Source organism: Moschus berezovskii, chromosome 17 (genome assembly GCF_049115385.1).
Source record: "Moschus berezovskii isolate FMDL1 chromosome 17, NW_MosBer_1.0, whole genome shotgun sequence".
Lineage (NCBI taxonomy): Eukaryota > Metazoa > Chordata > Mammalia > Artiodactyla > Moschidae > Moschus > Moschus berezovskii.
In genome coordinates this window covers 8,178,727-8,192,150 of record NC_142476.1, presented here as the reverse complement: position 1 = coordinate 8,192,150, position 13,424 = coordinate 8,178,727, and the positions used below count along the sequence as shown (strand labels likewise).

The window sequence follows — 13,424 nt, the reverse complement described above, 5'->3', positions numbered from 1 at the left end:
ATCTATGCCCCTTTGCTTTTTCCCATAGCTCTATCTTTGGGTGGGAGGTAACAAACAAGAAAAAACAAATAAATACCTCCATTTTTTCTCCACTTGATTTTTACCTTTTTCACAAACTGGTATTTCAGGATCCCAGGTGTTATTGGCTTTGCAACGAACCTGACTGCTGCCCTTCAAAATAAATCCATCATCACACTTGAATATCACACTGTCATTGTAGAAATATGGAGCTTCCTTGCCAGATATCTTGTGTCCGTTTGCAACATGGACATGCGAGCACTGAACATCAGGGAGGGAAAGTTCACAGAGAGGAGCAGGGCCACTCCAGATGCCTGTCTCTTGATCGTTGCTTATACAACGAATTGTGCTCTCCCCGATGAGGCTGTACTTCACTCCTCCCTCTGGCCCAGGGTAGCATGTGTAAGTGACTGTGGTTCCATACAGGACATCTTCTGAAGAGCTGCCTGTGTGTACTCCATTGTAGATCACAGGAGGTGGTGGGCAGGTGATATCTGGAGAAAGGAAAACTTACTGTACAATTCTGTTCAGTATTAAACACAAAAGAAATGAAATGAAGCTGATTATAAACCCGTTTTCAGGTTTCCTAGAGAATGTGGGTGAGGACTGTGAAGAAAGCTGAGCACTGAAGAACTGATGCTTTTGAACTGTGGTATTGGAGAAGACTCTTGAGAGTCCCTTGTACTGCAAGGAGATCCAACCAGTCCATTCTAAGGGAGATCGATCCTGGGTGTTCATTGGAAGGACTGATGCTAAAGCTGAAACTCCAATACTTTGGCCAACCTCATGCGATGAGTTGACTCACTGGAAAAGACTCTGATCTTGGGAAAGGTTGGGGGCGGGAGGAGAAGGGGATGACAGAGAATGAGATGGCTGGATGGCATCACCGACTCTGTGGACATGAGTTTGGGTGAACTCCGGGAGTTGGTGATGGACAGGGAGGCCTGGCGTGCTGTGATTCATGGGGTCGTGGAGAGTCGGACACGACTGTGCGACTGAACTGAACTGAACTGATATAAATATCATATTGTGACTAAAGTCTGATAGCAAATTATTAAGAAAAAGATTCTTTTTATAACAACCAGTAGGTCAATAAGCAGACAGAATGAAAATCACAATCACAGAAAACTAACCCACAGGGACCACAACCTGTCTAACTCAATGAAACTATGAGCCATGCCATGCAGGGCCACCCAAGACAGATGGGTCATGGTGGAGAGTTCTGACAAAATGTGGTCCACTGGAGAAGGAAATGGCAAATCACTTCAGTATTCTTTCTTTGAGAATCCCATGAACAGTATGAAAAGGCAAAAAGATACGATACTTAATGATGACCTCCTCTAGTTGGTAGGTGCCCAATATGCTCCTGGAGAAGAGTGGAGAAATAACTCCAGAAAGAATGAAGAGACAGAACCAAAGTGAAAACAATGCCCAGTTGGGGATGTGACTGGTGATGGAAGTAAAGTCCGATGCTGTAAAGAACAATATAGCATAGGAACCTGGAATGTTCCATGAATCAAGGTAAACTGGAAGTGGTCAAACGAGAAGACAAGAGTGAACATCAACAGTTTAGGAATCAGCGAACTAAAACGGACTGGAATGGGAGAATTTAGTTCAGATAACCAATACATCTATTACTGTGGATAAGAATCCCTTAGAAGAAATGGAGTTGCCCTCAAAGTCAACAAAATAGTCCGAAATGCAGTACTTGGGTGCAATCTCAAAAATGACAGAATGATCTCTGTTCATTTCCAAGGCAAACAATTCAACATCACAGTAATCCAAGTCTATGCACCAACCACTAATGCTGAAGAACCTGAAGTTGAATGATTCTAGGATGACTATAAGACCCTCTAACTAACTCAAGAACTAACACATAAAATAGATATCCTTTTCATCACAGGGGACTGGAATGAAAAAGTAGGAAGTCAAGAAATACCTGGAGTAACAGGCAAGTTTGGTCTTGGAGTACAGAATGAAGCAAGGCAAAGGTTAACAGAGCTTTGCCAAGAGAATGAACTGATCATAGCAAATACCTTTTCCAACAACACAAGAGATGACTCTATACATGGACCTCACCAGATGGTCAATAACAAAATCAAATTGATTATATTCTTTCCAGGTGAAGATGGAGAAGCTCTATACATTCAGCAAAAACAAAACTGGAAGCTGTCTGTGGCTCAGATCATGAATTCCTTATTGCAAAATTCAGACTTAAATTGAAGAAAGTAGAGGAAACCACTAGGCCATTCAGATAAGACCTAAATCAAATCGCTTATGATTATACAGTGGAAGTGACAAAAAGATTCAAGGGATTAGACCTGATAGAGTGCCTGAAGACAGAAGTTCATGACATTGTACAGGAGGCAGTGATTAAGACCATCTGAAAGAAAAAGAAATGCAAAAAGTCAAAATGGTTTCGTGAGGAGGCCTTACAAATAGCTAAGAGAAGAGAAGTTAAAGGCAAAGGAGAAAAGGAAAGATATACCCATCTGAATCAAGAGTTCCAAAGAATAGCAAGGAGAGATAAGAAAGCCTTCCTCAGTGATCAATGCAAAGAAATAGAGGAAAACAATAGAATGGGAAGAAACTAGAGATCTCTTCAAGAAAATTAGAGATACCAAGGGAACATTTCATGCAAAGATGGGCACAATAAAGGACAGAAATGGTATGGACCTAACAGAAGCGGCAAATATTAAGAAGAGGTGGCAAGAATACACAGAAGAGTTATACAAAAAAGATCTTCAAGACTAGGATAATGACGATCCTGTGATCACTCAACTGTAGTCAGACATCCTAGAGTGTTAATTCAAGTGGGCCTTAGGAAGTATCACTGCAAACAAAGCTAGTGGAGATGATGGAATTCCAGCCAAGCTATTTCAAATCCTAAAAGATGGTGCTGTGGAAGTGCTGCACTCAATATTCCAGCAAATTTGGAAAGCTCAGCAGTGACCACAAGAATGGAAAAGGTTAGTCTTCATTCCAATTCCAAAAAAAGGCAATGCCAAAGTAGGTTCACACTACTGCATAAATGTTCACCCACTGGTAAGGTAATGCTCAAAATTCTCCAAGCTAAGCTTCAGCGGTATGTGAACCAAGAACTTCCAGATATTCAAGCAGGATTTAGAAAAGGCAGAGGAACCAGAGGTCAACATCTGAGAGTTCCAGAAGAACATCTACTTCTGCTTTATTGACTATGCCAAAGCCTTTGACTGTGTGGATCACAACAAACTGTGGAAAATTCTTAAAGAGATGGGAACCCCAGACCACCTTACCTGTCTCCTGAGAAATCTGTATGCAGGTCAAGAAGCAGCAGTTATCAGATATGGAACAACGGACTAGTTCCAAATTGGGAAAGGAGTACATCAAGGCTGTAAAGTGTCACCCTGCTTGTTTAACTTATATGCAGAGTACATCATGCAAAATGCTGGTCTGGATGAAGCCCAAGCTGGAATCAAGAGTGGCGGGAGAACTATCAATAACCTCAGATAAGCAGATGACACCACCCTTATGTCAGAAAGTGAAGAGTAAGTAAAGTGCCTCTTGATGAAAGTGAAAGAGGAGAGTGAAAACGCTGGCTTAAAACTCAACATTCAAAAAACAAAGATCATGGCATCTGGTCCCATCATGGCAAATAGATGGAGAGACAATGCAGTAAGAGACTTTATTTTCTTGGGCTCCAAAATCACCGAAGATGGTGACAACAGCCATGAAATTAAAAGACGCTTGTTCCTTGGAAGAAAAGGTATGACCAACCTAGACAGCATATTAAAAAGCAGAAACGTTACTTTGCCAAAAAGGTCCTTCTAGTCAAAGCTAGAGGGCTATGAAGGCTTCCCTCATAGCTCAGTTTGTAAAGAATCTGTCTGCAATGCAAGAGACCCAGGTTCAATACCTGGGTCGGGAAGATACCCTGGAGAATGAAATGGCAACCCACTCCAGTATTCTTGCCTGGAGAATCCCATGGACAGAGGAGCCTGGCAAGCTAAAGTCCATGGGGTTGCAAGAGCTGGACATGACTGGGCTACTAAAGAGAAAGAGAGAGAGAATCAAAGCCATGGTTTTTCTAGTAGTCATGTGTGGATGTGAGAGTTGGACCATAAAGAAAGCTGAGCGTCCAAGAATTGATGCTTTTGAACTGTGGTGTTGGAGAAGACTCTTGCGAGTCCTTTGGACTGCAAGGAGATCAAATCAGTCAATCCTAAAGGAAATCAGTCTTGAATATTCATTGGAAGGACTGTTCTGAAGCTGAAGCTCCAATACTTTGGCCACCTAATACAAAGAACTGACTCATTGGAAAAGACCCTGATGCTGGAAGGACTGAAGTCAGGAGGAGAAGGGGACGCCAGAGGATGAGATGGTTGGTTGGCATCACCTAATTGACAGACATGTGTTTGAGCAAGCTCCGGGAGATGCTGATGGACAGGGCAGCTTGGCGTGCTGCAGTCCATGGAGTCGCAAAAAGTCGGATATGACTTAGTACTAAACTGAACTGAATAGGTCAATAAATGGCACAGCAGTATAGAATTAAGGTTTTTTGAGATGGTATGTCTTTGTGTTGCAATGGTATGGTAGGTTAGCCAAGAATTTTTATTGTTGATTGAATATCTACTTTTTGATAGGCAATGTTCTCATCCTTAATGTAGGGATAGTAGCATTTAATTATAACAACTTTGAGGTCTGCAATCTTATGGCAACATTACAGATAAGAGGTATGGGTTCAGAGAAGTTACATAAATTGCCCTAGGTCAATAAGTAAGAATAGAATCTGAGTTCAGATCCCATCTCAGTCCTCTTTCTCTCCACTAAGCTAGTATACTCAAACTTCAGGATGACGGTTCATATTCTTCCTGACCTCATTACTCTTATTTTCCCATATCATGTGAGAATCAGTAACTAAATGCATTCACATTAAGTGATTGCTGTGCTCTGAGTACAACGAGGGGGCAACAGAAAGCAAAACTGTGCAACTGTAACTGTTGACAGGGAGAAGAGAATGGAACCTAATATTCATAATCCCGTAACATGCCTGAAACAGAAACCTCACAGGAAGCTGATCCCCTATTATTCATATTCATTGATCTCACATTAGTCTAGATCCTCTGTTATTTTTCTACTCACCTTTACAAAGACGAATTTCCATAAACCAAGGAATTGTGCCTTGACATTGCTGATAAACACTTTCACCCAGTCGGTACCTAGGGACAAAGAGTCAAGACATTTTGTCATCTGTGGACCATTACCCTAAGCAAGAGTTATTGGCTCAATAGCACATATTACTTTCAGGACAGGCAACTATAGGAACAAAAAAGTAGCCACCATCAGCACAACCTATCCACTGAGTGGCATAGTTTCTATTAATGGAAAAATAGAGTGATCAGCATGTCCACAAACCTGTGAAGAAGGTCTTTGAGATAAACTGTTAACACAGGGCTTGCAGTGTACCTAGTGTAGTCTGAGAGTCCTCACTTACCCTTCATCACAAGAAGAGTTAACATCTGGTCTAATAAATTGGTTCTTGGGTTTTTTAAAGACTTGCTTTCCAACAGGTTCACATTCTGCCACTAAAAAATAAAAAAGGAGAATGAGAAATCAACTGAAGGCCACCTCAAAACCAAAAAATTTTAAAATATATATGTCAAAATTCAGACCCTGGCACCTTTGCATGTGGGAGCAGTGGGTATCCACACTCCATCAGGAGTGCAGCGTATGGATTCTTCTCCCACCAGCACATAGCCAAGGTCACAGCTGTATTTTATGGATGTTCCGGGGTCAAAGCGAACCTTGTGTCTGTCTTCCCTTTGCCCATGGAGGATTTTAGGAGGGGCCTGACAATCTAAAAGAAAGGCAGAGAATTTTCTTATGTAAACAACAGAAAAAACTGAGCCAAAGATGTTGCTAGCAATGCTACAGTTCCATTCTGGTGGCAGTTGTACAGTACAGACGTAATCTTGCAGCCCAGTTTTGGGTAACTTTAGATCAGTGGTTATCTTTTTTTTCTGCATTGAGACTACTGTAGATCGTTTTCCATTCCAACTGAGTGCTCCAACTCATTTGCTGTCTCTTCCGGTCTTAAGGAACCCTCTTGTATGCTTCTAATGGGAGATTCTGATCTATATGTAGGGTGGGATTTTGCTGAAGTCCCTTTTAAGAAATCACTGTTAAGCAAACATTTTCCCCAGTTTTTTTTTTTTTCTTTAAAGAAATGGACAATTTAGTGATTCCTAATGTTTTTCAGCCAAGGATACTTCCACAAAATGAATGGCAGACAGCATTTTAAAAGGCTTCTGTATAACTTATATTCACTATATTTGGTGTGGGTGGGCTTCCTTGATAGCTCAGCTGGTAAAGAATTCACCTGCAATGCAGGAAAACCCAGTTCGATCCCTGGGTTGGGAAGATCCCCTGGATAAAGGATGGGCTACCCACTCCAGTATCCTTGGGTTTCCCTGGTGGTTTAGATGGTAAAGACTCTGTCTGCAAGGTGGGAAGATTCCAACCCAGGGATGAGGAAACAATGTAAACAGCGACAGACTTTACTTTCTTGGACTCCAAAATTGCTGCAGATGGTGACTGCAGCCATGTAATTAAAAGACACTTGCTCCTTGAAAGAAAACCTATGACCAACCTAGACAGCATATTAAAAAACAGAGACATTACTTTGCCAACAAAGGTCTGTATAGTCAAAGCTATGGTTTTTCCAGTAGTCACATATGAAAGCTGACCATAAAGAAAGCTGAGCGCCAAAGAATTGATGCTTTTGGACTGTGGTGCTGGAGAGGATTCTTGAGAATCCCTTGGACTGAAAGGAGATCCAACAAGTCAATCTTAAAGGAGATCAGCCCTGAATGTTCATTGGAAGGACTGACGCTAAGGCTATGGTTTTTCCCATGGTCATGTATGGATGTGAGAGTTGGACTGTGAAGAAAGCTGATCGCCGAAGAATTGATGCTTTTGAACTGTGGTGCTGGAGAAGACTCTTGAGGGTCCCTTGGACTGCAAGGGGATCCAACCAGTCCATTCTAAAGGAGATCAATCCTGGGTGTTCATTGGAAGGACTTATGCTAAAGCTGAAACTCCAATACTTTGGCTACTTCATGCGACGAGTTGACTCACTGGAAAAGACTGATGCTGGAAGGAATTGGGGGTAGGAGGAGACGGGGATGACAGAGAATGAGATGGCTGGATGGCATCACCGACTCGATGGACATGAGTTTGAGTGGACTCTGGGAGTTGGTGATGGACAGGGAGGCCTGGCATGCTGTGATTCCTGGGGTCACAAAGAGTCGGACATGACTGAGTGACTGAACTGAACTGAATGCGAATGGCTAACTCATTGGAAAAGACTCTGATGCTGGGAAAGATTGAAGGCAGAAGGAGAAGGGGATGACAGAGGATGAGATGGTTGGATGTCATCGCCAACTCGATGGACATGAGTTTGAGCAAGCTCTGGGAGTTGGTGATGGACAGGGAAGCCTGGCGTGATGCAGTCCATGGGGGTCACAAAGAGTCAGACATGACTGAGTGACTGAATTGAATTGATACTTGGTATAGTTGGGGGGACTAGAAGCTGGAAAAGGTCCTGCTGAAGTCCAAAACACCTTCTCTAATGTTTCTAAAGAAGGAATCAGTAGCATTTATTCTGAACATTGGAATACCCACCCTTTTCACAGACTGGTACTGATGGTTCCCATGTGCCTTGGGCATTACATCGGACTGCCTTGCTACCCTTCATGGTAAAGCCAAATATGCAAGCAAATATCACAGTGTCATTATAGGAATATTGATCTTTCTGCCCAGATGATATTTGGCCTCTTGGGATCTGAGGAGGTGGACACCAAACCTCAGAAACAGAAAGTTCACAGCGTGGGGCAGGTCCACTCCAGGTCCCAGTCTTCTGACTATCGGTGGTACAATGGATAGTTCTCTCCCCAATGAGGATGAAGTTCACTCCTTTCTCTGGGCCTGGGTCACAGGCGTAACTGACTGTGCTTCCATATCGAAAGATCACTGAAGAGGTGCCTGTACGTCTTCCATTGAGTATAGGAGGAGGTGATGGGCAAAGAATTTCTAGAAAATTAGAGAGAGAATTGACAAGATTACAGCTGTACTGTCAACAAAGAACATCTCCGGTGTTTCTAGGTGTTTCTAGGTTTCTCACATCCTGGGTTCAGGAACAGTAGTGTTTGAATCTGTAATGAATCTGTCAAAGCAGCTACAGCAAAATAATTCAGAAAGTATGATCTAAAATTTTGTTCCTGAATATATCTACTTTGCTGATCCTTTTATTTATTTTACCAAGTATATAATCTCCATTATGTGCATGGCATGGATGGCAACTATACATAGCTTTCAGAGAAAGAAATGCTCAGGAACCCTATTTTACCTGAGTAAGCAAAAGATAAAGAGATAATACAAGGATGCTTCAGTGAAGAATATATCCCTTAAAATCTAAAGATCTCTTCACAGCCTGTGCAATTCAGTGAAACTATGAGCCATGCTGTGCAGGGCCACCCATGATGGACGGTCATGGTGGAGAGTTCTGAAAAAATATGATCCACTGGAGAAGGAAATGGCAAACTACTTCAGTATTCCTGCCTTGATAACCCCGTGAACAGTATGAAAAGATGAAGATCTCTGGAGGAGATTTTTGTTCTGTAAGAAATCCTGTATAGTAACAACTGGACAAAAACCTTTCAGTTAAGCTGAGAATGCAGTGTCTTGCTGAACCTCTGGCCAAGGAGCAAGTTACGAACTACAGTTGCCGAACTTACCTTCACATGCTGGCATCCTGGTCCAAAAAGTACGCTGTCCAACAATTACACACTGACTAGAAAGTGGTCCTTGTAACCGATACCTGGAGACAAAAGGAGGTCATTCAGAATGATTAGGCAGAATGAAAACCTCTATTAAAAATCCAAGATAAATTCACTTAATTTGTGGGCACTAACTTCTTTTTATCAGCATTATCTCTTACAACCTCAAGTTGTCCATCAACCCTCATAGTTTCACAATTCACACCATGCACACATAAGTCAAATGAATGAAATCCCATCAGACCTCTGGACACTCACCCTTCATTACAGGAAAAGTTCACAGTTGCACCAACCCCAAAACTAGTGGGCCTCTTTATCTGCCCATTGAGAAATGGTCGTGGAGGTTCACACTGTGCCTCTAAGAAAGCAAGCCAAAGATGAGCAAAATATGGCAAGTAACATAAAAGCCCAAATTCTTAACACAGATGATTGTCAATTTAGAGTACCTTTACATGTGGGAGCAACAGCACTCCAGTCTCCTGAAGACAAACAATGAATGGTGTTTTCTCCAAGAAGTAAATAACCAGGTTCACAACTGTAGGTCACAGTCAATCCTGGGGCAAAGGAGCCAACACTCTCCCCTGTGTGATGCCCATTGGCAATTGTGGGAAGTGATGGACACTCCAGGGGAATATCTTTACACACACATTAGGAAAAAGGTCATCAGATAACAGTATGTTTATAGTCTTTATTTTGATTTAGTACATACATACAAATAAATGCTACATGATCTATGGCAAACAGTCATTATTAATTTTCAACTCAGTCTTTTAAAGATTAAACAAGTGTGGTTTAATTATATCCATTTTATACTACAAATAGTGCATTATCTTTTAGTTACAATTCATGAATTATATTTTCCATGTGAAAACCTTCAATTACCAAAAAATAAAGTCCATTTTTCACTCACACTCCCATTCTACCCTTAAGCCTATTCTATGCTCCAAAAGTAGCATGCTGTTATTTATAAGATTATCCTGCCAGATATCAGTAATATCGCTTTTTTATCCTGTATGTGTTATATATACACACATTTTTGCTGTGTGTGATGCTCAATACATATTATTCAATGCCTTGCTTTATTTGTTTAATAATCTATATCTTTCCATGTCAATACATAGAGGCCTATCTAAGTGTTTATAAAGACTTAATTGTTTTCCAAGCTTCCCTGATGGCTCAGATGGTAAAGAATCTGCCTGCAATGCAGGAGACTTGGGTTCCATCCCTAGATCAGGAAGATCCCATGGAGAAGGGAATGGAAACCCACTCCAGTATTCTTGCCTGGATAATTCCATGGACAGGAGAGCTTTACAGACTCCAATCTTTGGGTCTCAAAGAGTCAGACGTGATTGACTGACTATCAAACACACACACAATTGTTTTCCATGGTTACCTCATTTGGGACTATCTTCAGAATGCCTCCAAGATTTTATAGATAGAGTCATATTTTGATAGTACAATTTTTGTCAAATATTGCCGGTTCCCATAATTCCGTTCCGTTCCGTTCTGTCGCTCAGTCGTGTCCGACTCTTTGCGACCCCGTTGACTGTAGCCTACCAGGCTTCTCCGTCCATGGGAGAATACTGGAGTGGCTTACTCTTTCCTTCTCCAGGGGATCTTCCCGACCCAGGGATCGAACCTGGGTCTCCCGCATTGGAGGCAGATGCTTTAACCTCTGAGCCACCAGGGAAGCCCCCAATTACATAACTGAAATTCAGTTAAGCTGAGAATGCAGTGTCAAACAAAATAAGAAGGAAAGGAAGAGCTTACAGTAGTTCCTATTCTCAAAGTTGTCATTGTTCAGTCACTAAGTCATGTCCAACTCTGCAACCCAATGGACTGCAGCATACCAGAATTCCCTGTCCTTCACTATCTCCTGGAGTTTGCTCAAACTCATGTCCATTTTCAAAGTTACTTGATTTGAAATGTTATGGCTTAGGAGATGAGTTTGGAAGATAGTGTGGATCACTCAGAAAGTATATATAGAGGTCAAAGGGAATGGTAAATCATTTCTGCCATACTACATTAATAGCTCTTATAAATTTTAAATCCACTTGGTGTGTTTTTGCTCTAAGATCCCACATTTCTTTTCATTTGACAATACCCTAGATGGACAGTTTAAACTATCCGCTTCCCACAGTCCAAACTAACTCTGGCCTGCATTGCTGTGAGACATTCCATTCAATTATCAGGTGTGTTCAGTTAGATTTTCCCATTATATTTTAAAATTCTTTGCACTATTAATGAATGAACATTTATATCCCTCTACAACTAAGAAAAAACAGGAAACTGTAATTTTCACCCTTTCCCTTGCTTCCTCCCTCCACCTTTACCATTTACACATTCACACTGTCCTTCCTTCAGAATGATACCAAACTTAACCTGCACAGGAAATCAAGGCTCCAAGCTCCTGATTTATTTTCATTCTACTCACCACTCTCACAGATTGGTAATGGTGTCGGACCCCACGTTCTATTTGCTTGGCACCAAACAGTTTTGTTTCCTTTCATGGTGAAATTGGCATTACAGGAAAATGTCACAGCATCACCATGTCTGAATGGTGGTCTAGATGTTTTAGTTCGGTATCCCCCTGGTACTATGGGTTCGGAGCAAACAGAATTTCTATTATAATATTGACAGATAGGAGGAGCTTTATCCCAGATTCCATTCACATTGTCTTTACTTATACAAAAAAGGTGTTTTTCTCCAATGAGGCGGAAGGCACTGGGACATGAGTAGGTCACCACAGCGTTAAGAGCTACAGGACCAGAATGATAACTACTGCGTCCATTTTTGATAGAAGGAGGAGGGTCACAAAAAATCCCTGCAAAGTAGAAAAGAAAATATGTGGTCACACTGATCATGAAAATAAGATTCAAATTTAGATAAAAGATCCAAATATAGGTCATGTCACTGTTTCAGAAATAGATTCAAAATTTGTATAATTTCTTATTCATAACTCATTCTGACAGCTCAGTAAGAGCTGTCACTTAGCTGCTAAATTCTTACCTTTCTCTTGATCTTCAGCAAAAAAAGCAATTAGAACCAAACAATAACAATGAAACAGGAATTTATTGAATAGTTCTGTGTCTAATCAGCTTTAATAATGAAACAAAAAGTAAATAGTACATGAAAATAATGTTAATGACATACTAATCACATGTGTACAATTTGGGCTCAATAGGCCTGGTTTCAAATCCCCACAGTCATTCAATAGCTGCATGACCTTAAGCAAGTCTCACCCTCTTTAAGCCTCAGTTTCTTAATCTAGTAAGATAAAAGTAGCTGAAAAGGACAAGTACAATACCTGGAACATGCTAATTATGCAACACCTATTTCAAACACAACTGGGGCTATAAGTATAGAGACCACATTCTGTCCTGTTACAAAAGGTACTGCATCCTCACTGCAAGTCAACTGTCTTCTTTTAATGCTTGTCTCCTTTGAAGAAGCCACAGGAAATGGTTTCAAATAATATCTTTTATTTACTTGTCCTAATGGGCATGAAGAATATTAATTGTTTATATCTGTGTTAGTATATGTACACTTTTCCTGAGTGAGTCTCAGAATAAAGAGAAAACTGCCAACCTCTGAAACTTCTGGTTGATTTCCATTTAGCTCCAAGATTTGCTCATCAGATGAGGAAGTGGCATAACCATGTCAGTGCATCAGTGCTATTCATTTTCAGTAGGAGTAACTTTTGAGAGCCTTTATCCTTATACACATAGAATACTCAACACCATTTGTAGTCAATTGAATAAATTTAGTTTTGGCCTGCATTCTAGAACATACAGAAGGGTGGCATATATGTGTTCAAAGCATACATGTTGATAAGATTTTATAATTGATAAATGCATGAGAACACACCAAAAATCAAGAGGCACAATCCATACTTGATTATTTTTGCTTTCTACTCACGTTCACAGACAGGAAACTTATTACTCCAGAGTACTCTCATTCCTTGTGAGACACACTGACTAGAAGACTGGCCATTTAACCGGTACCTTAAACAATAAGGGGCAGCACATTATCACCAGAACAAATCAACCCTCCTTTACATGGAACTAAGCACTTCTTTCAAGAGTGTGGTATTAACGGGCTCTATTTTCATAAGAATTTTCCTTAAGGAAAAAGTCCAAGATTGTGAATCAGCTAAGCTATATGAAGACTTCAGACCAGCTAAAAACACAGAGTAAACAGTCCTGATGGTCTGTTTTCTTTTGAGTTCTTGCTTTAATCTTCAGCATCCAAATGTTAAGATTTTCTTGACAGTTAGAAGGAAACAACCTTAGTTCCTAGTGAAGAAAACATCAAAGACTTTGTTTCCTAAGCTCACTTCAAAGAGCCCCTCTTATTGAACCCTCAACCTCTATTCCGTCTCCATAAAAGAAACCTTAACTTCTGAGCCTAATCTTTGCCTTTGCAAATGATGAAAGGACAATTCCCAACTTTGGCTGACCATGCACACATTTGGAGGAAATAAATGGGATTCTTTTAATAACAGAATTCATAATCATAAAAGGCAAAGAAAAGGAGAGAGAAAATCAGAACCAAAGAAATGTAACTGTCTTTAAAGGTCACACTTTGCAA

The 13,424-nt window shown here is 40.7% G+C and overlaps 1 protein-coding gene across 4 annotated transcripts in view; it reads right to left on the bottom strand.

Annotated features, from left to right (window-relative positions):
* Positions 1–13,424, bottom strand: part of CR2 (complement C3d receptor 2) — a 45,224-nt gene that overhangs the window by 14,494 nt on the left and 17,306 nt on the right. For 3 of the 4 annotated variants that reach the window (XM_055419938.2, XM_055419940.2, XM_055419941.2), the window contains 10 exons: positions 12,753–12,838; positions 11,269–11,658; positions 9,281–9,469; positions 9,093–9,192; positions 8,793–8,875; positions 7,681–8,088; positions 5,678–5,854; positions 5,492–5,582; positions 5,140–5,216; positions 105–512 (listed from right to left, as the gene is read on the bottom strand). In XM_055419938.2, coding sequence (XP_055275913.2) covers positions 105–512; positions 5,140–5,216; positions 5,492–5,582; positions 5,678–5,854; positions 7,681–8,088; positions 8,793–8,875; positions 9,093–9,192; positions 9,281–9,469; positions 11,269–11,658; positions 12,753–12,838 — 2,009 coding nt within the window. The remainder of the gene's footprint in view (positions 1–104; positions 513–5,139; positions 5,217–5,491; positions 5,583–5,677; positions 5,855–7,680; positions 8,089–8,792; positions 8,876–9,092; positions 9,193–9,280; positions 9,470–11,268; positions 11,659–12,752; positions 12,839–13,424) is intronic. The other variant, XM_088845159.1, reaches the window with a different exon arrangement.